The sequence below is a fragment of the Tachysurus vachellii genome, chromosome 6 (genome assembly GCF_030014155.1).
Source record: "Tachysurus vachellii isolate PV-2020 chromosome 6, HZAU_Pvac_v1, whole genome shotgun sequence".
Taxonomy (NCBI): Eukaryota; Metazoa; Chordata; class Actinopteri; order Siluriformes; family Bagridae; genus Tachysurus; species Tachysurus vachellii.
The window spans coordinates 11,498,998-11,526,994 of record NC_083465.1 but is presented as its reverse complement, the minus strand read 5'-3'; the positions used below and the strand labels follow the sequence as shown (position 1 = coordinate 11,526,994).

The window sequence follows — 27,997 nt, the reverse complement described above, 5'->3', positions numbered from 1 at the left end:
GTACAGTACAAAAAAGCAAAACACTGGCTTTCTTCATTTTATTTATTTATTTATTTTTAAACATTGTTTTTTTTTGTGGCTGTTCATATTCTTTCCTGCAAATGTAATTCGTTCAGAAATTGTAGCACACAAAAGTACACATAGACACACACACAAAAACTGTTTTTTTTCCCCTTCTTCTAAATTCTTCTAACTATCAACAGGTAATTCAGTCACATAATCACATGGTCAAGTTTCACACAGGGTCAAGTATCACATATCAGATCATTAGTTCCTAATTCCATTGTTTTCGGTGGTAATCACAACTCAATACTCACATCATTTTTTTGGAAAAATGAAAGACATTCATTTCAGCTTTTTACTCAGTATCACTGAACTTTATAGTGCATTAGCACTGACTACAGAAAAAAACCATATGTGAACAATTCAATCAACAGCATGTTTTGCACTTACTGTAGTATCTGAGCATTAGAAAAATGAATAGTTATAACAATACTGAAAGACTGGTACTGCAGAAGGCAGTAATATAAAATAAGCCCAGTAACAAAAGACCTATATAAATGATTTATGCTGGTTACATCCTGACGTTTTTTTTTGGGTGCGTTGAATGTTTACATTCAAATAAACATTCAGAAGTCACAAGGCATATCTCGGTTAAACTCTTTCACATTATAGTTTTTGTTCATATCGCAGTCAGAATTAAATTAATGTACATAAATTTCTTTACAAAAAAAAAAAAAGACTTTGTTTTTATGCCCCTGAACTTAATACTCTCAAATCCTCTCAGAGTGGCTTTTGCAGTGTGGTCTGTTGGCCCACCATATGTTGGGTATAGAAATAATTCTACAGGAGTCTTATCAAACCTTGGTTTAAATTTATGTTTGTGTCAAACGACAAACTTTCTCAAAAGTGTTTTTTGGTCTTTGGTAAGAAACTTGCTGTAAAGTGAAACATTTGACTTTGTGTTTTCTATGGTGCTATACTAACTCATTGAACTTTTGTCCACCAGGATTGTAATTTTAGGATTAATAAGATTAGACTTTGAACTGCATGAAGGATATGATCTTGATAGGGAAAAACACTTCTTACACTAATACCTAATGTACATGTAAATGAATATGCATGTAAACATAAGTCTGATCAAAACGGCCACTTCTTGTTTGTGTTGCCATCACGTGCGGACATCATGCACCGTTGGTGTTATCAGACTGGAACCAATTTATTTAGGTCAGTTTACAATGTAGGTGCGACAGTTTTGTGGTAGTTTCTTTTAGATCAGGGACAGACAGATTTTCCACTTAGGGCCAGTGAGACAGTGTGTCATTTTCTCTTCTTAAAGCCAATGTCTTCTGAAACTCACCATAAATTCTCTGATTATTCTCTTATTATTTTGGTGTATGCCTCCTTCTTGAAATAAATCCTATCACGTAAAAATTAAAATTATGTCTGAAATTGTCTGAATACAGAAATTCTGATATTATTCAGTCTTTCGTTTAATCTTTCCGAAAAATTAAATGGACTGATTGCTTTCTTGATGCACTTCACAATAGGGAATGTACCCAGGTCAAATATGGGCTAACTGTGTAGTTTTTGACCAGAAAATGGTAATGTCAGTGACAGTAAACAGAATATTTACTCAGAGCAAAGCCAGTTTTTGGATTTTGCTTATCTCAAAAATACAAAGTGGTTTTTGCTCATGTGGGTACAGGACCAGGCTCTGAACTGCAGTTCGCAAAGTGGGGCATGTCTACATTCACACTGAGAGTCTGAGGAAGCAGTCTGGAGTTAGATTTTTCTTTGGCAGATTTGTCTTCTTTCCTGTGTTGGACACTGCTCCAATATTGACCTTTGGAGGACTTGTCCAGTTTCTGAGCCTTCACTATGTCAGATGGACAAATCGAGTTAGAGAGGGCACGGCACAACACCCTGTGAGAGAAAAATAGACACACAACGAGAGAGAGAGAGAGAGAGAGAGAGAGAGAGAGAGAGAGAAGATCTGAGAATTAATTTAATAACTGTATAATCTCAGTTCAGCATGTAGGTTGTTGTATGTATAGATGTATAGGTCTATAGAGGTGTGTGTTTGTACCTGGGCAGCAGTGCAAGGACAGTGGTGAGTCCACACACACAATAATACAGTGGCTCAGACATCAGTTTGGTCTCTATGCCATATGGGTTTGTTGGAGCGTTACAAGTCACACATGTGATACTGTATACTAGAACAAACACATAGTAGAAGATGCCACTGCCTAGTAACACCACTGCGTTTAGCCATGTCTGTAGATCACACAACAAGCCAGAGTTTAGAGAAGGCAAAGAAAACAAATAAGAAACCTTATTTCTCTGACACGCAGATACCAGTTATAATATCAGTTTATTTTGGTGAAGTTTTGCTGCATTATTAATATTAAGATGTAGATCATCAGGGGCTTCCAGGTTTTAACTACCTTACCATTGTTGCACCATGTCCTCTATGAGTCAGCAATACTAAAAGGTATTGTTAGCTTTATGGCTTGTCTACATTTGCTACATTATGCACAGACAACAACTACAGGAAACAACAGCAGAGTTGGCATGTGATAATTATCCTGATGACAATACAAACAATCTGCAGTTCCATAATCCAGCTTGTGAGTATAATTACAAGCCAGAAAGATTTATTTTGTCTTTTAATCCTTTTGTTACCCTGGCAGTTTTTCTGTGCATGGTAGATAATGCTCTTAATTACTCTACATGATCACTGTCCAAGGTGCACAGGCGTAGAGATACAGATGGTCTTACTTACATAAAGAAATAAAAGCCTTTCTCTACTGCATGTATTAAAAAAAGCACCAACACAATTAACCAGCATTAAAGATACCCTACTTTTATTGTTGTGCAAAGTACGTGTTACTACCTTGTACAAGGAGGAATTCATATAGAGTTTACGTTCACTGAACACTTTATTAGGAACACCTGTATACCTACACATTCTTGTTATCCTCTGCCAATCGTGTGGCAGCAGTGTAATGCATAAAATCTCCCAGATTAAGGCAAGCAGCTTCAGGTAATGTTCCCATCAACCATCAGAATGAGGAAAAATGTGATCTCAGTGATTTTGAGCGTGGCAGGAATGTTGATGCCAGACAGACAAGGTTGGGTATTTCTATAACTGCTGATTTCCTGAGGGTTTTCACACACAGCAGTCTCTACTGTGTACTCAGAATGATGCAATAAAGAAAAAACAATCCATAAGCAGCAGTTCTGCAGATTGATGTTACATCATGGGCATGTAGTTAATACAGCCTATATTGTATAGTATTGTTCATGCCCTCATGGCCACAATTTACCCGTATTCTAATGGACACTTCCAGCATTATAATGCACCATGCACCAAGAAAACATCATCCAAAACTGGTTTTATGAAATGACAATGAGTTGAGTATTCTTCAGCAGTCTTTCCAGTCACCTCATTTAATTTCAGTAGAACTCCTTTAGGATGTGGTAGAACAGGAGATTCACAGCATGAAAGTACACCTGAAAAATCTTCAGGAATTGTGTGACGCAATCATGTCAACATGGACCGGAATCTCAAATTAATGTATCCAACACCTTGTAGCATCCATTTCATGTAGAATTGAGGATGTTTTGAGAGCGTGAGGTCCTACCCAGTATTCGTATAGTATTCTTAATAAAACTGATCAGTGAGCGTACACTTGAAATTAAAAATACGGGAATCCATTAAAGAACCAGTTTTGTTTGATTCTCTAATGTATTTAAGTGGCTCACCAGTGTGTGGCTCTCTATGACCTGGTGCAGAAGGATGATGAGAAGAGCTGAACCATTGATGGGAGAACCAAAAGAGAATAGATCGATGTCCGAACCTGCGTACGCCTGGAAAAGACACACAACATATAAATAAATAACAACATTAAAACCATGTGCTATGACAAAAACCTGGCTATCAATTGATAAGAAAACAGTCAGTAATGAAAATCATTTTTCCACTGGACAATGCAACCTTAATTGCCTCAGACTACATCTGCTCAGTGTTGTGCTCTACTCAACTACCCCTGCTGAATTAGGCTAAAGTCAAGCACAATGCACAAAATCTTCCTGATTAAAGTTTCTAAACAGAATCACTTCTCTATGACAAATAAAGCATCAGATGTGAAGTTTTAAATTTAAATGTACTGATTTATTTAGATAGTTTTATGATGTGCTCATTTGTCCTCATGCACAGAATAAAAATGTGAGGTTCAGCCACAAACATTAGTTCACTCTGTGGTATGTCTCTGCCATTTTAACATGAAATGCTACATGCCTTATTTTTGGAGTAGTAAACAGGATGTTCATAAAGCACATATTGATGTGATGCCTGTCATTAATGCCACCTGATGAACTGCATAGAACTACCTCTAATTTTCCATGTAAGATAAAATGATAGGAATCTGATGCACACATGATTAGAAAATATATCACCTCGAATTAAGATTTGCTGTTGAATCATTGTGAGTGGTGTTGATTGGTTGGAGAAGTGTTGTAAATAGATCTTCTAATATTTAAATATTTACACAGCTTATATGAATATATACAATGTGGGTGAGCTAAACATGGACTTACACAATATGGAATAAAGAAGCAGATCAGGCTCTGATAAAAAGCATCCAACATGTTCAGCCAGAAGGTGGAGGCGAGGTAGGCCTGCAAGAAAAGAGAAGCATATGAGAATATTACAAAGCAGTTACAGTTGAAACCAGATATTTACATACACTTCAGAAAAAAACACAAAAACTTTCATTTCTTTACTGTCATACATTAAATCAGAGTAAACTTTTTCTGTTTTAAATCAATAAATATTAACATATTTTTTGCATTTGTTAAATGTCAGAATCGAGCGAGGGAAAATTTTTATGTATTTTTATTATCACTTTCATCAAAGTCAGAAGTATACATACACTAAGTTTATCGTGCCTTTAAAAAAAAAAAAAAACTCCAGATGATTCCATTCTGAGTTTAAGAAGCTTCTGATAGGTTAATTGATTCCATTTGAGTTAATTGGTGGCACACCTGTGGATGCATATAAAGGCACACCTCAAACACATGATGTCTTTCTTTGACATCATGGGAAAATCAAGAGAAATCCACCAAGACATCAGAAAATAACTGAAATTGATTGACCTCCACAAGTGTGGCTCATCCTTAGGTGCAATTTCCAGGTGCCTGAAGGTCCCACGTTCATCCGTTCAGACAATAATACGCAAGTATAAAAAACATGAGAATGTACAACCATCATACCGCTCAGGAAGGAGACGGATTCTGAGTCCCAGAGAGGAACGTATTTTGGTGCGAAATGTGCGAATCAACCCCAGGACAACAGCAAAAGATCTTGTGAAGATGCTGGCTGAAACTGGTAAGACAGTGTCATTATCCACAGTAAAACGAATACTGTACCACCATGAGCTGAAAGGTTACTCTGGGAGGAGAAAGCCATTACTTCAAAACCACCATAAAAAAGCCAGACTACAGTTTGCAACTGCACATGGGGGAAAAAAATCTTAATTTCTGGAGACATGTCCTGTGGTCTGACGAAACAAAAATTTAACTGTTCGGCCATAATGATAAACGGTATATTTGGAGGAAAAAGGGCGAAGCTTTGAAGCCTCAAAACACTAAGACTATAAAAAAATGACCCCAAGCATACCTCCTAATTAGTTACAAAGTGGCTTAAGGTCAACAAAGTCAAGGTATTGGAGTGGCCATCACAAAGCCCTGATCTCAATCCCATAGAAAATTTGTGGGCGGCACAGAAAAGGCGAGTGCGAGCAAGAAGGCCTACAAACCTGACCCAGTTACACCAGTTCTGTCAAGAGGAGTGGGCCAAAATTCCAGCAAACTATTGTCGAAAGCTTGTGGAAGGATACCCAAAACGTTTGGCCCAAGTGAAACAGTTTCGGGGCAGTTCCACCAAATACTAAGGAAGTGTATGTATACTTCTGACTTTGATGAAAGTGATAATAAAAATACATAAAAATTTTCCCTTGCTCGATTCTGACATTTAACAAATGCAAAAAATATGTTAATATTTATTGATTTAAAACAGAAAACGTTTACTCTGATTTAATGTATGACAGTAAAGAAATAAAAGTTTATGTGTTTTTTTTCTGAAGTGTATGTAAATATCTGGTTTCAACTGTAATTGATAAAGAAGCAGGTTGTATGATTTCAGGTAGGATACACTGATTAATAACATCAGTCAACATATTCAAACAACCTGGAAAAAGGGTAAACAAATATGTCAGTAGCAAATGAGTTCTTCCCTACATCCAAAATGCTGCACTGAACAAATTGGAGAATGGCTAGACTGATTCAAGAGGACGAAAAAGTTATTTACTAACTCGGATAGTCACTCTGTACAATTGTCCTGAGCCAAAAAGACAGCATACAGCTTCCCTACATTCAAAATGTTGAAGTGAACAAAAGCATAAAAAGTGCTACTTTTTCAGGCTACTTCCCTACCTGAGAGTTCTGTCCAGCTTTGTAGAGCTGTGGCAGGGACAGGAGTGTGTTAACAGCAACGTTTTTATCCAGCATGCCATACAGCAGAGGTGGAGCTGATGTAAACAGTAGATTAAAGAAGATGAGTACCCAAGAGTTACTCATGGTGCTTCCTGAGAAACCACAGAAGAACTGGAACCAGAAGAGCAGATTCACATACATCTAGAGAAAGAAAAAAATAAATTTCATATATATATATATATAAATATATATATATATATATATATATATATATATATATATATATATATATATATATTATATATTACACAAACACACGTGTGTGTACGTGTGTGTGTGTGTGTGTGTTTCAGTAATCTGTAATGATTAAAAGGAATTTTTTTTGTGTTCTTTGTGTGTATGTGTATGTTATTTAATACTTACAACATTCTTATAAAAGAAGTACAGGATCATGTTAGCCAGTCGATTGTAGCACCAGTGCCCATGAACTAGCAGGAGTTTTCTCAAATGTTTAAATCTGGAGATGGCAAAATCACTGGACATCACAGCCTTGAGAGTACATAAGAGAACCAAGCACACAAAGTCCCATTACTTACATTGTACAACTTTCACTAGGTAATGTACTTGTATTATTATTTGTTTCATTTCTTCTTATATGTGAAAATGTACATTCCAGGGTTACTGTATCCCTTTACATTAAAGTTTTAATGTATCCTTGAATTTTTGATTTTTTTTAATGTACAGATTATATAGAATTTAAATGACCTAGGAGTACAATTAAACATTCACAATACAAGCCAGAGTGGATGAAACAAATGAGAACCCTCCCATAAAGTAATTATGCTGACAGTGGTATATTACACCGTTCATCATCAGCACACTGCTCACCACATAGTAAATGTATTTTTAACAGCTACACATAAGAGAGCTTTAAGTTTCGAAGTGAATTAAATTCAGAGATTTATATACAGTGCCTTGCAAAAGTATTCATACCAACTGAATTTTTTCACATTTTGACACATTACAACCACAAACAAAAATGTATTTTATTAGGATTTTATGTGATAGACCAACACAAAGTGGCACATAATTGTGAAGAGGAAGGAAAATGATAAATGGTGTCCAGATTTTTTTTACAAATAAATATCTGAAAAGTATGGTGTGCATTTGTGTTCAGCCCCACTGAACCACCTTTTCCTGCAATTACAGCTGCAAGTGTTTTGGGGTATGTCTCTACCAGATTTGCACATATAGAGATTGAAATTTTTTCCCATTCTTCTTTGCAAAATCAGGTTGGATGGCGAGCATCTGTGAACAGCTATTTTCAAGTCTCGCCACAGATTCTCAATAGGATTTAGGTCTGGATTTTGACTGAGCCTTTCTAACACATGAATATGCTTTGATCTAAACCACTCCATTGTAGCTCTGGCTGTATGTTTAGGGTCAGTGTCTTGCTGGAAGGTGAACCTCCACCCCAGTCTCAAGTCTTTTACAAACTCTAACAGGTTTTCATCTAAGATTGCCCTGTATTTGTCTCCATCCATCTTCCCATCACCTCTGACCAGCTTCCCTGTCCCTGCCAAAGAAAAGCATCCCCACAACATGATGCTGCCACCACCATGTTTCAGTTAGGTACCTGATTTAGGGGTATCAGAGTAAAGGGGGCTAAATACAAATGCACACCACACTTTTCAGATATTTATTTGTAAAAAAAAAAATTGGACACCATTTATAATTTTCATTCCACTTCACAATTATGTGCCACTTTCTTTCGGTCTATTTAATAAAATCCCAATAAAATACATTTTTCTTTTTGGTTGTAACATGTCAAAATGTGAAAAAGTTCAGTGGGTATGAATACTTTTGCAAGGCACTGTAACAATAGCCAATCCAAGGAAAACACCATAAGACAAATGACACTGATTTTTAGATCTTAAATATTTTACTTCCTTTTCACCTAAGCAATTAAATCATTTTCATTTATATGTGCAAAAATGCATAGAAACAACAAATAACATATTATTACAGTGACTTAATCCTAATGTCCAAAGAAATTAATAGATTAGTAAACCATTAAACATTGTACTAGTACTTTTAATTAAAGTGCTCACACATCACACATCACACATGTTTTGGCTATCAGTGATTCATAAACTATAGGCACAGGCTCCCTGTGACCCGAGGTAGTTTGGATAAGCGGTAGAAAATGAGTGAGAGTGAGTGAGAGTGAGTGATTCATAAACTGAGCACGATGAGCTCACGACTTAAGGATTTATGAGTTTGAACCTGGTTTCCATTATTGAGCAGAACATTGTGTATCAATTTCAAGTCCCCAGAGGTTATGCAGATGCAGCCTTAACATTGTGGTCAATGCAGAAATCTGATGCTCCAGTAACTTCTGTAACTAGAGCACAGAATAGCAGAGAAAAAAATATGCAAGAATGGAAGTTATGAACATGCATACCTGCATGCCTTCCTGGCCAGAGATCCCAACACCCACATCTGCCACCTGAATCATACTGACATCATTTGCTCCATCACCTGAGCATATACAAACAGACACACAATATAGCACATTACTGCAACTGACACAAAAACACGGTCTAATATTTCAGATGCAATGAAATACACAATCATGTCCATTTTCTGATATTTTCTTGTATAATTCAGCCTATTTTTTAGTTGCAAATTTAGTGATTGAATGCAATGAATGCATTCAATATTCACAAGAACCTACGAACACAAAAACAGAACTTGGGGCTCCCTATGGACACAAAAACATTTACACAGTCCCCAATTTGCTGTTGTAATTAACCTTCAGGAAAAACCGTACTGCTACAGGATACAAAGACATCCTATACAACCAAGTTCTTCCAACTTTGTAGCAAAAGTTTGCAGAAGACCCAACTATCGGTGTGATGATCTAGTGTCAACAAAACTTAAACATATAAGCATTTCAGTTTGATACTAATGACATGATCATAGAGATAATAGTTTGGTCACTGAAAATGATTCAAGAAACACACTGTAGTTGTACCTGTACAGTCAAACCAATTACTCTAACACTGTTATACTGACCTATAGCGAGTGCCATGACTCTGAGTGAGTCTCCAACAAGTCGAACGACTTGGCTCTTTTGCAGCGGAGTAGATCTGCAGCATATGACCGATCGACAGCTGACCGTTACATCCAGGAATACTTTCTGTAAATCCTTCTGCAGGGCAAAGTCTAATGTGCGGCCATCTATCACTAGAGTAAACCCAGAGATGCCAGCATCATCCTGAGACACAGCCATATCAGTGTTAGACAAACCCCTGTCTTTAAAGAGACCGATGTCTCGCTGGAGTTCCAAAAGCCGAGCTTCACATGCTTCCTGAGAGAGAAAACACAAACATATATTTACACTATAGTTATTATGTTCACAATGGAAACTCAATAAACTGAACTACCTATTCCTTAAATAGTCAAGAGATGTAGCTATCTTCTCACCTTGCTGTCACAATTGGCAGTAAGTAATTGGTCAGTTGGTCGTAAAAGTTTACAGGCACATGCGATGTTAATCGCTGTCTCTTGTTTGTCCCCTGTGAGCACCCATACTTTAATCCCTGCCCTCTGTAAAGCTTCAATCGTCTCTGGAACATCTTCCTGCAATCGGTCCACTATACCTGTTGCACCTGAAGACAGGAAGTTATTTAAAAAATGAAAAGAAATAACAACCACTTCAAATAAAGGTATAACTTGATATACTATAAGGCCAAAAATATTTGGACACCTGGCCACAACATCTATATGTGCATATTGGTAATCCTATTCGCATATTGGTCATTTTTGAGTCGCTATTCATCCCAAAGATGTCGAGTGGCTTTAAAGTCAGGGTAATTTCAGGCTACTGGAGTTCTTCCACTCCAAATATTTCAAATCCATGTCTTTGTAGAATTAGCTTTGTGCACAGGGATATAGTCATGATAGTGCAGGATAGGGTCTTCTTCTTCAGACTATTGCTTCAAACTAATGGGCCTATCTTAAACCCTGAAAATTATCCCCAGACAATTATCCCTCCTCTTCCAAATTATCAGTGATGCTAAGCATATTGGTATTTAGTGTTTTCTTGCCATCTGCTAAAACCAAATTCAGTAAAACATGATTCAACACATTACAGAACACTTTCCAGTCTAGAATCCATTGGTGATATGTATTACACCACTCTAGATAAGTCTTGGCCTTGTGAAAAGTGATCTTAGGCTTGACTGCAGCTGCTTGGCCATGGAAACCCATTTCGTGATGCTCCATACACTGATTGTGCTAATGTTGCTACTAGAGGCCATTCAGAACATCTGTAATGAATGATACAACAGAGAATAGGCAATATCTGTACATTTTGCACAGTCTAACACTTAACAGCTCTGCCAGTTTGTGTTTTTTTCAGCAAAGTTCAATGTGTTCTTACAGGACATCCAACTAGACTTGCCTTTTAACAGATACTTCACTGACACCTCCTGGGCTGTAAGGTAGTCTTTATAAAATATTAGTGTCAAAAATAGCTCATAGCCTAAAATTATCCTACTTGTAACAAATTAAAGACACAAGTTTAGAGAGAAAAAAGAAAATACTAAGAAAATGCCTTTTTTAGTCTTTCTGTTATGAAACGCTTGCTATCACTTCAGTGCCCCCACCTAATAACGTAAGGTTAGTTTCCAATCTCTGGGCAGATTCTAAAAGAAGTTCTTCTCTGTTTTCAATACTGGTTTCAGCAAAAGCATGTTCAGTTAGCCAGGCTTTGTACTCCACCTCCTGCAGGACCTGCCAATCAAAAAGCAAACTTCCATATTATTGACAACAGGAACAAAAAAAGGGAATATATTTTTAAATACCAGTTTTCACAGAATTAAAATGCATAATTTCAAAGATTATCTGTGATCTTTGTCAAAAAAAAACCCTTGAATTTCACTTCCCTTTTTAATGACAATTCTGGCAGTTCAATCTGTTGGAGAAGGGGAAGTTAGAAAAGTAGATGACATACTCTTTTTGCAACACAGAGTGTTCGAAGGCCTTCCTTGGCATAGTCATCTAGGTGTCGCTGTGTTCGCTTCATGATCTCTCTAGAACAATCACCATGATCTGGAAAATACACATATTTCAAACACTAAGATTTTACTGTATTAACTTTATGTTTACCTATAAAAAAAAACCCTTGCTGCAGTACTAAACAATAATCTATAAGTTTTTACATTTAAAAAAAAGACCTTTATGATTCAGACTATTCTCTGTAATGAGAATTAATGATCACTGAGAAATCGCTGGCAATGATAAATGATGGCTGGTGTAGTCAAATCTTCATGACATGTCCAGTTATTAAAGACTCCTATCTACTTGAATGAGGAGTTGAAGTTTCAAATATGAATGTGAGATCATGTTTAATATCTGAAAAAAATGGGACAAATACATTGTTTGGCCATATTAATCCAATGCTGATTTTTCCTAAAAAATTGAGGAAAGGCTTGACAACACCAGTACCATCTTCAGTGAATTATCACTGAACATTGTGATCTGACCAGATAATAGGCTGAATGAATCCCAAATGTCTGCTTTCAAAAATACTTTCATGTAGTCAGTCCACATTAACTGATATTTTCTCTATATTATGTTAATCCTGTTAAGAGTAATAGGTTAATATTTTTGAGAAAGAGCAGTATAATACTTTTCGGTAAAATTACTTTCGTAACAATAGCCAAAAATCAGTCAGGAATTGGGAGAGAGACAGCAGTGTTCTATATTTACACCTGCATTAATGTAAGACGTTTTTAAGAGAGTGAGTGTAAAGTACTATATAATTCATATTGCAACCAGTAAAGATGTCAGAAAGATTCTCTGTCAGTACTGATCACTGACTACAGATAAACATAGACACCATTTGACACAGAAAGGCTGATGAAATCACACACCTGATGTCCCAGCCAGTTCCATAATGACATTGTCAGCTCCTTTGGTGTAGACCACCACCTGGCTGGTGAGTGGATGACGTACCACTACTGACATTCTCTTGCGGGCAGAATGGAAGGGCAGTAAGTGAAGCAGCGGCACAGTGAGCGGCCCGGTACCTGGCAGGGCAACCAGCAGCTGCTCTGGGGACCTGCCCAGAAGAGTGCAGCCATACGCCCTTGCAGCCTGCACCAGTGCAGCTTCGTCCGGGCTCTCTGCCTCATATAGCAACTCCTCTTCTTCCTCTTTATCATCATTATCTTCTTCTTTATCATCTTCATCACAGATTTGTTCAGAGACCTCACTGTGGTGCTGCTGTTGAGGTGTGATGGCAGGACTGGGTGAAGGAGTGTTTGCAGGTGTGTGTGGAGGCGTATTGTGACTGTGACGGCCGAGAGAAAAGAACCTCCTGGTGTAGCCAGGAGGGCTGTCCGAGCTCTCAGTGGGAGACAGTGAAAAGCGAGGACGACTCAGTTTCTGCAGAAGCGTCTTCATCTCCTCCAGAGATCGTAAAGGAGTGCGAGCCACCGGTGTCTTCACCTGAAGCAATCACACAAAGACTCATTAAATATTATAACTTATGTATTCTAACTGGAACAACTAATAGTGACACCTATAATCGAGGTCTTTCAGAATCTGGAAGTAATCTATATATAAAAACAACAGGACAGAAATTATGTTTAAGTCACACTTGCATTATTATCCAAGAACCAGTCCTGTTGAGTTGTTTATACAAAAAATGTTTATACAAAAAATGTGTCTAAAAAGATTCAGGTAAATTCACTGCCAAACCCGATTTGTTTTATTTATTTAACTGAAGGTACTCTAATTTGTCATATTAGACAATAACTGCTTGGTCTTTTTGAGCTGAATTGTTTATTGCACATGAAAAGCTATCTGTCTGTTGATACCTATTATAAACAAGGCACCTTTTTGCATACAGTTCCCCATTCAGACATTTTTTGTTGGCACTTTTTTTGGTGCCAGATGGGATCTTGGAGACAACGAGGGTACTTTTTTTCCCCTATCAAACACATGCTAAGCAATAAAGGAAAAAGGGACAGCAAAGACTCCTTCTTAATCATGATAGATTATTCCATTCCCCATAGGCCCACTGTCCCTTCTTCTTGTTTTCTATTGCTAATTTTATTCATATTTAGTCCGACTGCTGCTTTAGTTGAAAAAGCATGGGAAACTTGGTTTTCTGGTTTCTCCTGCATGGCCAAAACAACAGCTTAATAGCTGAAAATGATATGGTTAAACTGAATTTTGGCACCTCTAGATTTACAGGTAACAAAAGAGGAAGCGTTTTACCAGAGAATAATAGAGACAGTGTACTGTGTAGAGTATTGTGCAAATCGTACCACGTGACGTGGCTGACTGGGAGAGGAAACCACCACAGTATTGCAGACAGCCAGGGCAAGGAAAAAGTCTAGGATGTGTGAAAGTTCTGAGGCATCATACTTTATAGAAGAGCACCGAGGAAATGAAAGGGCTCGCAGCTTTTCCTGCAGCTCTACATCTGGAATTACTGCACACTCCTGAGAAAGATTGAGAAATACATATGCAAACAGAAACACTATCAAACACATGTGAATATAACAAGATGTGTATGTTCTGTTTCAGTTTTCCAATATTTACCATGGCACTGCTAAAAGCCCCGGCTACGTGACGGTTCAGTGTGCTATGTGGTGAGTGTGTGTCAGTAGCAGCAGTGAGCGTGTTGATGGATACAGAGCTGCGGTTGCAACTGAGAGATTTCCTGGAGCTAGAACACAGAGTGAGTGTGCGATCGGGATGGCCAGCAACTTGCTCCTCATACTGCTCCATAGCTTGTGCTGGAGGAAATGCACACCACACACACACAAAATATAATGTGGATACGGGTCAAGAGCTTCAGTCTCAGTGAATCTGACTATGGCATGTTGTATTGAGCAGTTCATCAAATGATCTCCTAGAATTTTCAATCTATCTCTAGAGTTCAGTTTTGGTAATTCTATGTCCACTGTAGCCACTGCTTATTATTCTTGGCTTACAAGAGTGAAACTCAGTGTGGTCTTCTACTGTTGTAAACAACCTAAATGATTATGATTTTATACCACAGTTGTAAAATCATTAAGAAGTGAAATTAATAGGTGACTGTCTGTGCTACTGTAGCATTCCTGTCATTCCTGTCCTGACTTGCACAACATAATATATGCAAATCATTTGTTGCATTTATGTTTCAAAACCATTTGTTCATGCCATAATCCGACTTACATCCGGTCAGGCATTTACAAGCCACAGCTATACTACTGTTGTGGATTTGAACTCTTTTTGTAATGACAAGTCTTTTAGTAATGCCAGTGGAGCTGTTGTTTACTTTACACAACAAGCAAGCTAGTGATATGTGTACACATGACTGTGTCACTCAACAGTTCCTCTTGTCACTTACAATCAGAATTGTTGTGGCGAAAGGTGAAATTCCCTACATGTAAAAATTGTTGCAAAATATTTTTTAATCAATAAAGCATATTCCAATGCAATTAAAAGTGTATATTTTAATGTTGGACAGTGTTAGTACAAATAATTTATAGTATAAACAAACCAGTGAAGAAAAGTAGTTCAGGTAGTTTAGCAAGCTAATACAAAAGAACAGCTACAGGGAGTCGTTTGTTGTATAATCAGAATGAGATGAAGTGAAGGGCAAAACCCACCATGCTCATTATGAGGATATTCCTTGCCGGCGACAGTGCACCTACGGAACAGCATGCGGTTTTCTGTCAGGGTTCCTGTCTTATCTGAGAACAAGTACTGGATCTGTCCCAGGTCCTCTGTGATATTCAGAGCCCTGCACTGTATACCAGTATCCAGCCTGGCATCGTACAGATCCAGATCATTCTGGATAAAATAGACCTGCCCTAATTTCACTATTTCTATAGACACGTACAGAGAAATGGGAATAAGAACCTGTAACACAAAAGCACAGATAGATCATGTGAGTAGGTGAGAAACCTAAGACTTCTGAATTGACTAAGTCCCGGTTCGCATAGTATGAGGAGCAGTTCAGACATGTAAGCAGAACAAAACTGCACACTGGACTAGTTAAAAAAAAAAATTATAACGTATTACAGTGTTGCCCACGGTATTGTGAAATGAACTGTATAAAATAAAACAATATAATTTACAGATGGTTAGTAGTAATTTAATTAGTGACCATTAATTTATCCTGGTCAGTACATTGAGCGGGGAATAGACCTTAGAATGAAACACCAGTCCATAGCAGGGCACCATGCAAGCACACACACACACACACACACACACACACACTCATTCATTGCTCACTCTGAGGCAATTTAGCAAATTCACCTACTAGAAGGTTTTTGTAAAGTAGAGAAAAGTGTGATGTATAAACAAATTCTTATTATTAGTGAATTATTATGTATGGTTTCTTGATCCATAAATCGTAGCACCATATTTCCTATAGTCTGTGTAAAAAAAGGAGTAAGAAGCAGATGAAGACATGCGATCAGTGTGAAGAGGTATTGAGGTGTTTTTGGTGACATTACAAATACACACCTGCAGAACAATGATCATAGTCCAGAACATGTAGAAACCTGCAAGAGCTGGGTGTGTGCCATCTGAGATAATAAAGACTGGATCCTTCAAGCCGCTCAGCCACACACCATGGCCTATTTAACACCAACATCAAACATTTTTTTAATAAGGTAGATTTCAATAAGGAAGTGATCTCACGCTGAACAACTGGACAACACTCAGTTTTTGTTTTGGCTAATGTTAATGTTTTGTATGTATTAAATATCAACGTATTAAATATATATGTGCGCGTATGTGAGTGGATGAACCTGTTCTTACCTACAGCAGAAATAAGGCACATGAGCAGTAGTAAGACAACACTCCAAATAATGTCTATGTTGAGTTTGCGCTCCAATTTACTTCGCTTATAGCGTGGGCCACTATTATTTTGCATTGCTTTTGTCTCATGACCTACAAACACATACACACCGACAAAGATTTTAAGCCATTCAAATAATCAATTTTTTTCCATTGTACTCTACATGAAGAAGGTTTCATGTCCTCATGAGCATAATGAAATGAGAATATTTCATGCACTGTACCTGCATAGACCACAATGCCAATCACCGTCTCAGTGTTTCTCACAGTACAACTCCTTAACAGGAGATTTTCATTATGTAATCCCACACGTATTTTATCTGGGTGCTCCCTGAAACACACACAACATCATTTATTTAGAGCAAGCAGACATGCATGTTCATCTTAGCATATCAAATAAAACTCAGACATTTTAAATCTTTGTCTGCTGAGAGTAAAAGCACTTTTTCCTCGGTTGTGTTGATTATAATACAGTGTGCACCACCGACATTTTGATAGCCAGGTTCTGATTACAGCCTACGTTGTTGTATTTTATTACTGCACATAGCTACCAAAATAGTAGAGTGAAAGCATTTTTTCACTGTATAACGAAGTCATGCTTAACTAGCAAGGTTAATCTGTCAAATGTTAAGACCGACTGGTTTTACCACCCATTTCTGTTAAACTGGCTTCTTATTCAACACAACCATCTTTGAAGAAAGCCTAGATATGTATTAATAATAATAATAACAATAATAATAATAATAATAATAATAATAATAATAATAACAGAAGTAATTGTACCTCTTTGAAAAATAATCAATTATTGGCATCTAAATCTTTTAAACAAGCGGTTATCAAACACCTGATTAAAACCCAGGGTTAGACCCTGTCAGCTTTCTAAGTACAGGTCAATATTAAACCTTCTCCTCGTCTCTAAATCTCCAAGGCACAGATCTTAGGTGACTGATTGTTATTAGTTTGTGGATGTAAATGGTGCCTTCAATATGTATAACAAAGTAAAGTTTGGCATTCTGCAAGGTTCCATTTTAGGCCCACTTCTTTTTATTTACATATGCTTCTTGGTACAGTTCATAAACATGGTATTGGCTTCCACTGTTATGCCAATGACAAGCCAGATGACAGGCACCAGCAGAGTAAAGATAAGGAACATGTCAAAGACATTAGATACTGGATGCTTATGAACTTCCTTACTCCTTTCTGACAGTCACTCTGGAAGGCCCTTCTGTTAGATCATGTACAGCAATAAAAGTCTATGGTGTGACTCCAGTCTTTCATTTGAAGATACACAGATAATTGCTGTTTAATTACTAGGATAGCCCAAGAAGCATTGCTAAGACAAGAAATATTGAGTCACTATATAGAGTTCAAGCTTTTAGTTTTTTTAAAAATTGGATTATTATGAGACCTTACTACATTAGATCCCAGTCATATATTGCATTGATTCTAAAATACTCCTATTGACCTCGAAAGCACCAAATGGCCTCACTCTGTAGCAGGATCCCTCAAATTTTACACTTTCACTCAGGTTTGTTGATTGTGGAGTGGCTGGCTGCTTTATGCCCCAGGGTGCCCTCATGTCTGTGTCACTTTCAGGCCCTCCCTTTTAATTATGCTGTCATAGCTAGTCTTGCCAGAGTCCCTGCTACACTTTGCTCACATAACCATTACATGATAACAAGCCTACCAAATAATCTATGTTTATCCTTCTCTCTTTCTGTCTTTCTCTCTCTCTCTCTCTCTGTCAAGCTGCACATGCTACTTCTCAGATACTAGTTACCTTGACCCCTTCTGCTCTTTTAACCTGCCTGATTCATTTCATGCCCTAATTTTGGTTGGATCTCATGGGATCAGATGGTACCACTAAGAAACCATAAAGATGGCTTTATGACTGCAAATAAAATGATCAATTCTGATAAGAAAATAAATGTCATGATAAAACAAGCCATTTTTACCATATAGTACATAGTTACAGAAGGGAAATTGTTTACAATCTCACTACTCAGGGTCACTGAACTGGTGTTGTCTAAAATTATAGTCTTTAAATCCACACTCACATGTAGCCTCTAAAACGCCTTAGATCATCATTGGGGTTTTCACACTCAATGCGGCTGCTGAAGTTCTCGGGAGTAAATTCCATTCCCTGAGACAGAAGCACAGACACCCACACGTGACTTACGTGCTTATATTTCTTTTAATATTTTGATTAAATAATTACAATTAAAATGGAGGAGAGAACACTAAAGATGGTGGCTCACTTCTTGTGGTAGGTCTCTCACCACCTGTCTCTGTTTCAGGTTGGTTTCTCCATCCAAGTTGGCAGTCTCAATGTGACACACTCCATTTGGGTCAGATGAGTGGAGCAGCACCATGTCAGCAGGAATGATCTCATTACAGCAAAGTTGTACCACATCCCCAACACACACATCAGCCCAGCGCCTCTCTACATAGCACTGTTTTTTACTGCAACACAAAGAAATTTTTTTAAAGCATGAGCAGTATGTCAGAAATGCATTCTTTACATCCAACATAAATACACATAAAACATATATGAATTCTATTAAACAAGCATACACTTCTGCACCACACCATGTGTAATGGCTGTTTCAATAAACAAACCATCATTCAATTGTTCATCTTAAAACCCAGCTTCTACACAAACGGTAACCCGAATCATGGCCATTATATCAGGACATGTGATGTACATTGAACTAAGCTAAACAGATTTAAAACATTCTATATGACTTTTATTTTAACGTGCAGGAGTGCAGGTCTATCGACTGGTATACAGTCACGGTGGGGCGGGGGGGCTGGGGGGGGGATACAGTCACAGACACACCCTCCTTATGTTTTTATATATTATAATGAGTTTTCAAGATGTAGTCGTTTTGTCCCACAAAGTAAACTAACATTCAGATACCATGTGGAGGAAAAAATAAGTAGATCTATCCTGCTTCCACAATCATTAACAGAGGAATCAGTGGCCAGGTGTTACTAATGAAATCCAAAAGATCCAAACTTTTGTCAGTTTGGTATTATGCACTCCGGTGTATGCACACATCATGTAGACACAATCAGCCATGACCTAAGAGAAGCAACACTTCTGCACCACACCATGTGTGTAGTAGTATCTAGTGACAACCATCCCAAACACACCAGCAATTCGATATCTGAATGGTTAAAGCAGAAAAAAATGAAGATGTTAAGCCCTGAGAACTAAAAACATAGAATTAAAGGAGTCTGTATTTTCTCTCATTACTGTAATGTACACTGTAATAGATATGCATTGAACATTTTTTATACATCAAATCTTTTTTGTGAGACAAGGACATGTACACACTGTGACTGTGTGTAATTATTTATGTACCAGTGGTGAATGCTGCACTGTATTCTCAGATGCAAAAACACAAACACAAAGCTAGGCCTGTACCTTTAGTGTACCTGTACCTTTAACATCTGCACACACACAAAAAAAAAACATGTCAGTGTCATAACGACCTGTGTTTTGGATTAACCATCAACTCGTCTATTAATTCAAGTCACACTTATCAGGATTACAGAAACCCGGAAATGCCTTCAGAAATTCCAAACAATTTTATAGTTTAATGTTTCATTATATATAAATGAAACTTCAAGAACCTCTGATAATTACAGCAACCGCCCTAACAATAAAACAATGCATACATTATGAGAACAAATAAGAACTAAAAAATAAAACAAAAGTCCATCACTTTGAAAATTATTAACTGTAGAAAGAACACCTCTAACTGTGGCAAGAGAATGGAAACTCTCTCTCCTGAAGGTGCGTAAACCCAAAGAAGTTGTGTAATTCATCCAGGTTATATGTAATTTGTTCACCTGTTATACAATTTACATGTCAGGTTGTTAGCCAGCCTGTCAGATGTTCTTCTTCGTTGATCCTCCCAAAGGTCCTTTAGTGCCGTGATGGACATTACCAACAAAATAGGTATCACTCCAACTTCTGGCTGAAACGCGTTTACGATGGGCACGAAATTTAGTGCAGCCAGAAAAATAAAATAGATGTTGGCAGAGCGGTGAAGCTGTTCAAACAGGTTCTTGGGGATAAAGGAGAGGAAAGTATACTTAGTAGTCCTTATCTTATTCCTACAGTACGTCCTGTGCAAACCCTCAGTTTCTTCAACAGAAATCCAGCTTGGGACCACCAGCCTCCTCTTCTTTGCCTTTGTATATCTTGCCATGATATATTCCAGGTTTATATATCCAGGCCTATAAGCATTGGACATTAACAATAACAAATATGAAACATTTTCTTACGATGTGATCAATTCCAAGAGACGCTCCACTGTCCACTGTGATACTGAGTTCTAATTAAGAGAGCGTGTGCTTGACAGGTCTAACTGCCACACCTGAAGATAAGGCTAAAATACACAAAGTGAGTGGTCATAAACCAGCCCGAGTAGAAACAGGAAACTCATTGTTGAATAGTGTGCTTTTAGAAATCCACAGCTATCAGAGTTACTAACTGTATATCACATGTAATAGATATGCAAAACATCTGCAAGACATGAATACATACAAATGACAGCTCACAAGTCGATGACCGTGCAAAATAATATCAGTAAAGTAAATCATATAATAATGACAGTTAATACAACAAAATATACTACATTTTGTTGAAAATGGGAGAATCTATTTTATTTTAAATCAGTATATAAATTCCACTAAAATCAGGACAAACTTGTTGACAATGAAGAAAAAGAATTAAAACTAAACAACCACATAATGAAAAGAGAAAAAAAATGTATGTCATTCTTTTAACTTTAGTCTGTGTGTATATCATTTTATGTAACTATGGTAACTAATTGATTCTGGTCAGGGTTGTTGTGAATCTGAAGCCAGTTCCAGGAACACTGGGTGTGATGGGAATACAGCGTGGATACATGTTCACAATGCCAGAGCACAATGTACGCACACATTCACACTTGGGGCTCATTTGTCTTAGCAAAGCCATCTCTTGTGATGATTTTTGGGAGGTGGAAGTAAACCAGAGAAGTTGGAGGAAACAAAAAAACACACCAAAATGCTTTGCAGATAGTATCCCAAGCAATTATTTGATTTTGAGTACATAGGCTAAAATGCTAAAATGAAAAAAATATGTCTCTAGTGTCTAAAAGTGCAGTGCGCAGCCTAGTCTCAACTTACTCTTAACTGTAGTGAACAGTCTCAACCTACCTCTCAAAGCCAAGCGTCTACATAATGGATGAACTCTTAGAAACAGACTATGGAATCTTGGTTTACAATCTCTTATAAAGCAGAAGAGTAATGTGTTGTGTATGAACATTATTTGTCTAAAAAAATGACAAAATTCACAGGTAAAACTGTAAAAAGGAAGCAGATTTTGCATAAAGTCCTATTACAGATTCAGTGGTGATTTGGAATTAATATATTAATTACCCTGAAGTCAGTGACATTTAATGTTGTAAATAAGGGAATTCTGACTAAATATGTGTTAAAGAATAACTAAATCAAACCTCATTCATTGAAAGCATATTTTCAATCTAAAAGCAAAGACAGTATGGTAAAGCTAGGCAAATTACCCATAATCCTTTAAACTGTCATTATTTCCACTGCCACCAGAGTCATGCTGTACCCATTCAGAACTGTTATCCTTCTTGACCAAATATATTTGTGTTTTTTATATTGCCATAGACAGTATAAGTGCTACATTACGAGCTCATGTCACATAAGCAGCAGATGATAAATTTCTTCGAAGAAAATCACGGGGAGGCAAGATCATAAATTGGACATTAATATAAAAAAAATCACAAACCCCAATTTCTAAAAATGTATTTACCCACATACTGACCGACTGTACACATGTGTGAGATTGTTGTTGATCCTCTGGTCATAGCAATAGCGTCTGTAATCCTCTATGGCATCTTTGAAGGCGATGACAGTGAGCACGACAACGAGTGGGATCATGGTGATCTCCTTCTGAAAGGCCTCCACCACTGGAACCCAGTTCAGCAACACCAGGGCCAGGAAGTAGATGTTTGCAGCTCTGCAAAAAAACATACATTCTACTGTCCCAGGCCATTTACATGAAAAAATGTCACCAAACACCATGTTATCATAGTCATTCTTCTTCCTTTATCACACCCATCACAAACAGTTCCGCCAGATTTGATTTAACCGCAACCACTAAAGAAATTTAGCTCATACATTTTGAGTTGTGCTTTGTAGCATTGTTCAGTTAGAACATGTATTTTTGAACATATTAAATGCAAAAGTCTGGCTGACTAGAACAGGTTCTCCTCAACAATTTGTTTATATTTGGCTTTATCCATGTTGCTTGTGATGGCAACAAGATTTCCAGAACCTCCTGTATAAAAGCAACCCTACAGCATAAACCCTTGAGCACCGGTATGTTCTGAACTTTGTAGTGTCTGGGTTGTGCCATATATTTTCCAATTTATGATGTCAGAAATATGTAGTTTTTAGACTTGTACTGTAGTTTGATTTGAATAATTATGAGGACATCTAAATATTATCTGAAATAGTACTTTATTTCAATTCATTTTAGTTATATAATGTGAAGAGACAAATGAGCATGTATGTGAGCAGGTTATAAACTTGAATAGCAACTATTCTGTTTCAACTCAAGGACCTTTCTCAATCCTTTTTTGTGAAAGTCAATACATAGAAATCTTGTGTTAAATATGGCAGACTATAAACCACTAACTTGAAAACCTTTACATAATTACAGACAGTGCATTTTAATAAGCCCATCTACTCAATCTACAGCAGCTCTGCCTTTCCATATACTATGAATAATACATCTTGTATAATACGATTGCTAATGCTCTAGCTTAGTACAGCTTTGCTAATTCTTTAAGCATGAATGTAGGTTTTACCTGTTTGTTAAATTAAATAAAAATGCCAAATTGTGGAAAAAAGAATTCTAATAATTTGCAACAGAAATGTCAAGCTTTTTTTCCAGAGTAGATTTTTCTCAAATAAAATTGTACATCATATGCAGGACATTAAAGAGATGGTTGCCTTATGACTCTGCTTGATGTTGCTTTGTTTGTACAATTACATACTTTGAATTTGAAAGCAAAGACAAACATTTGTTTAAAACCTTTACATACAGTAAAAGAAAGTGAGTATAGATCATAGCCTACTCACAACAATTTCAAAGTCATTTTATTTGTCATATCTAGAGTATCCTAGACAACTGAGAAAATCATATACTGAACTGCTTGTGGTGAGGCTCTCTAAAGTTGCCAAGGCACAACAGAAAATAACACACAAATACAGACAAATACAAACACAAAATAAATGAATATATACAGCAAAAAATACACAGCAGTACCAGGAAGATCTGCTCAGCGATAAATTTAGCCTTATGCCGGTTGGTTTGTGTAAAGCTCTTGCCTTTTTCCCCCCTTCCCACAAAGGATTATGTGCATGAATCTACTTGACCTTGAATGCAAATTCTGCACATTGTCCTTGGATGTTGCACTGATTGTTTCTATCCTTTGACGGTCAGAATGTTCAGAGCACAGCTGATATACTGTAAGCTGCACATCAATAACGTCCTACTCAGACATGGATAACAAACTGTTAACAAATTTAAGAGCTTCTTCTTAAAGTCTACACCACAGCAGCAGTCTGAAGTAGCATCAATCCAAACCAGAAAACTCAGGACAATTGAAAAAACGGTGCCATCTTGGAAACTTCAGAAGGTTTGTTTTATATACTTTATATATTGCAGAGGCTGCAAAGCTCTTAAAATACAGATTATATGAAGAAATTGTAAGGCTTGTTATTTAAGACAAAAATACGAAGACACCGGTTTTAGCTGCTATTCGCATACAGTGTACAAGTCCATAAAGTCACTTCGCTGGTGTCTTTTTAACATTAATTTGTGAACAGAATGTTTGTGAGCTGAAAGTATCTCTTAGAACTCTAAAGCCCTAATACCAGATGGCTCACGATCAGAGTTTAACTAAACCTCAGTGTTTTCATCTGACCTATGACGCTTAAGGAATTTAATGACTCACTTGCAAAGACTTGTACTTTACATGCCAGTGAGCCTGAATGACGAAATTCTTGCTAAGATCCTTTTAAGATTGACTCCAAACAGACATTGTTGGCTTTTTTTTTAATCAGATGACTGTTCAATGTCATTTATATAGTACTGACCATAACTGCGCTGAGTAAGCTTTGGCACTGGGAAGGCCTTAACAGGAAATGCAATCATGTATTCAACTTAATGCAATTATTTATTCACAGCCCTGTCAAGGTTTGGATTTGCCCCTAAATTCATCATGTTTATTAAGCCACTTTACGTTCAGCCCTTTGCCAAAAAAAAATGATATCAGCTCTAGTTATTTTCCTGTTAGTTGCTCTGGCAGACAGAGCTGCATTCCTTTACCTCTCTTAATCATGCTAGCTATCAAACCCGTCACCAGGCCGCAAAGACCCACAGTAGGATCATCAGAGAATGGAGAGGAAATAAAGTGTCATTATGTGCTGATGGCTTAATAGTTAGTTGATGACTATTTCAAAGAGAGATCTCTCAAGGAGCATTTTGCTCTCAATTAACCCAATATCTCAGCAATAGACAATGACTTTCCTTCCCTTCACAGTTTCAAGGTGTTTAAAAAATATACAGCAGTTTATATTACCACATCATTCTCATCAAATGTTTAAGCAAAAATGAGTTGAAATAATAAGACAATGCAGTGCATAATACTGAAATGTGCTCTCGTGATCTCTCCATTTCACATGCAGCTTCAATGAAATATGTTCAAATGAATATCATGCATAAATAACTGTTTTTTTTATGTATTCTTCCTCTATTAACAAGGACACCCAGAATTAAGATAATACCACATGCATTTGCCCCACTTCCAACTGATCATACATTAATCTAACTCCATTATTTTGTCTGTATGCTCACACATCAAATGGTCACACTTTCCATCAAATCTGCCCATTTACTGACCCAGCTTGTAAATCTTGTATCTGGCTCTAGATCCTGTCCAAGCTAAATTTCCTGTTAAAAACCTCAAACTCCAGGTTATCCTATAATCAACACATGACTGCATCTATAAATTACATAACATTAAGATACAGCTTCAATTACAGAAAACACTGGGAACTGAAACTTTGACTTTGACTGAAACTTTGAAACTGGGACCTGTTTCATAAAAGCAGAAATAATGTGAATGGAGCCATATGATATCTTTATATTCTATAAAAGGGAGGACATTGTATACTCTCATAATATAACAAAGCATTTTACTAGAACACTAAGATGGTCCAAAGTGTAGCTTAATTTAAGCTTAAGTCATGTTATTCAAAATAAAATAAACACAAATCCACAGAAAGAGTTATGTGTCGTGCACATTTTTAGGAGAATGTATGAGTAAAAAGAATTCAAGCTATATCACCTGGTTTTATGAAACAAAAGGTTCATGAATGGTATGCAAATTGACAAGACAAAACAAAACAGATGTGACATCCATAATCCATGGACATTTCATCCAGCCATTATATAACTGCTTTTGTACTGCATTCAAGGTGCCTCCAGTTGTGATTTACTAGATGAAGTGGTGATACGCCATTCTTCAATCACACTCATGTTACACACAACAGATATTATTTACGTATATATCAGGCTTACAGGCACAGTTACAAAACTTCTAAAGCATAAAGGCCAGTAAGTGAAGCAAAAATTGTGCAGAATGGGCCCTTTACATATGAGCTTTTACCTGTGAAACTGCTGGAACAGATTCATAGGTATGAAGCTGAGAAGAGTGTACTTGGTGGTCCGAATGTTGTTGCCTTGATATCCTTTCGAGATGCTCTGGTATTCTGCCCAGTGTGGACCACATCGTGCCACCACCGTTCTTCGTTTTCCACAAAGCTTGCGTCCGGAGTGATCCTGAGAATCTAAATCAGCTTTTAATGTTGCTGAGTCATTGGCAGAGGACCAGCCTTGCTTTGACTCTGTGGAAGCCACCTGTTGCCATCTATACCGAAGCCATTGGAACCGCTCCATTAGTGTCTCAAGAGGTAAAATGTCTGAGAGAAAGACTCAGTTCAGGCCCCTGCTTCCTGAGGAGCCTTTAGACGTTTTCTGCACACACAAGTAAACAAAAACCTATACTATTAGCTTAATACTAGCATACCAGCAAGCACAAAAATCTAAACAGCACAATTCCTCATCTCACCCTAGTAATTTCTCCATTAACGGAGCCTTCATCATGGCATGTCTAGATCAAGCTATGAGAGTCAATCCAGCCATTTAACACAATAACCTACAGAGACTTGCATAATGTTTTGCAGTAAAATCTGCTAAACGTTGGAGACAACTTGCCAAAATAGCAACCAACCCCAAATTCTATATACATTTTCTGCTAAAAAAAAACAAAACAACACTTTTTCATTGTGGCAATAAAGAACAGATTATTTACACTTTAAAAGATTTATCATAAAGCTGTTCTGCTACTAATTTAAGGGAAGACAGAAAAAAAAGGAAATGGAAAAAGTACATTCAGAAACCATGCATGACCTTTTAAATTATACATCTCACAATTATGTGATAGCTGAAATCCAACCACGTCTTGAATAAGCATTATATAAACTCAAAGGTGCTTTCTGATCCTGAAGCCCCTTCATTTTAATCCCCTAAAATTGCTCACACAAAATGTGACTTTGTTACTTTCATTTCCTGTTTTTCCGTCTTTGTGTCATGCTGAACTTATATTTCTTATTATATCCATTTATATATCTTTCTGAGACTCCTTTAAAAAACGATGCCCTTGTTGTAACATCATTATAAAGCTTTTTACAGCCAGGTCTTTGAGGGCATGAACGCAGTAAACAAAAGCTAACGTTAAATGCGGTTTATCAGTGTATTTGTCTCTACTGTAGTTATAAACAGTTCTCGAAATAGCTAAAAAGAAATCACAAGATCTTCATAAGACACAGATGCACTTCATACACACTCATTTTATTAATCAGTAAATTACTAACGTTAAGGGCCGTTAGATGAACAGATAGTAATGCAAACCGGTACAGCCCATAATAATAATAATAATAATGACAACAACAACAACAACAACAACAATAACAACACACCTTTTTAAAAAAAAAATAAAGAGTATTTACGCGGACTTAATAACAGCATTAGTATTCTTTCTCAGGCTAAATGATGCCAAGAAACACTCTTAACTTTAAAAACCATAATAATTAGTTTTTTTTCCGTGTTATTATACTCCATCTCTGTTTCATTGTAAGCTCAGGTTTGGCGAGACAACGCTTGTTAGCTCGGATGCTAACTGATCACTAGCCGCTAACATAGTTACCGATACAGTAAACGAACAGCTGCTCTCAGCTCCTCTAAACTCACCCAGTCACCTCATCGGCTCTGGTCAGGGTTACATGCATCAAGTCTACGGGGTGAGATATGAAGTGTGGCGGCTGAGCGTTTTTCCGGCTCAGATCAGATTTTCTCTCCGTTAGTTACATTTTCGACTCGAGCAGCAGGGACTTGCTTTAGTTCTCTTCCTGCCACCGACTTTTGCGCATCATCGGCATCAGCATGTGCCTCCTGAGACATTTGCATTTG

General features: G+C 37.1%; 1 protein-coding gene across 3 annotated transcripts; it reads right to left on the bottom strand.

The window, feature by feature from the left end:
- Nucleotides 1-28: 28 nt before the first annotated feature.
- On the bottom strand, nt 29-27,955 carry atp10d (ATPase phospholipid transporting 10D). Of its 3 annotated transcripts, XM_060872201.1 has the most exons (23): nt 27,779-27,955; nt 26,136-26,503; nt 22,220-22,414; nt 18,630-18,834; nt 18,429-18,514; nt 16,596-16,702; nt 16,333-16,464; nt 16,036-16,148; nt 15,174-15,426; nt 14,119-14,315; nt 13,842-14,018; nt 12,441-13,017; nt 11,519-11,616; nt 11,172-11,298; nt 9,988-10,172; nt 9,577-9,871; nt 8,963-9,039; nt 6,922-7,047; nt 6,499-6,699; nt 4,603-4,683; nt 3,769-3,873; nt 2,090-2,277; nt 29-1,926 (listed from the first exon to the last, which is right to left on the bottom strand). In XM_060872201.1, the coding sequence occupies exons 2-23, from the start codon at nt 26,423-26,425 to the stop codon at nt 1,695-1,697; spliced, it is 4,047 nt and encodes a 1,348-aa protein (XP_060728184.1). In that variant the 5' UTR covers nt 26,426-26,503; nt 27,779-27,955; the 3' UTR covers nt 29-1,694. The 3 variants fall into 3 exon arrangements, with proteins under 3 accessions (XP_060728184.1, XP_060728185.1, XP_060728186.1); XM_060872203.1 differs by lacking the exons at nt 29-1,926; nt 2,090-2,277 and adding an exon at nt 2,363-3,191; XM_060872202.1 differs by lacking the exons at nt 22,220-22,414; nt 26,136-26,503; nt 27,779-27,955 and adding an exon at nt 20,230-20,727.
- Nucleotides 27,956-27,997: the final 42 nt, after the last annotated feature.

Excerpts from the sequence above, each read along its gene's own strand:
- atp10d (XM_060872201.1), bottom strand. The coding sequence starts at position 26,425 with ATGGAGCGGTTCCAATGGCTTCGGTATAGATGGCAACAGGTGGCTTCC. Across the intron at positions 11,299-11,518 it reads CACTCTGTGTTGCAAAAAGA|GTCCTGCAGGAGGTGGAGTA; the intron begins GTATGTCATCTA and ends TTTGATTGGCAG. Across the intron at positions 3,874-4,602 it reads GCTTCTTTATTCCATATTGT|GCGTACGCAGGTTCGGACAT; the intron begins GTAAGTCCATGT and ends TGTCTTTTCCAG.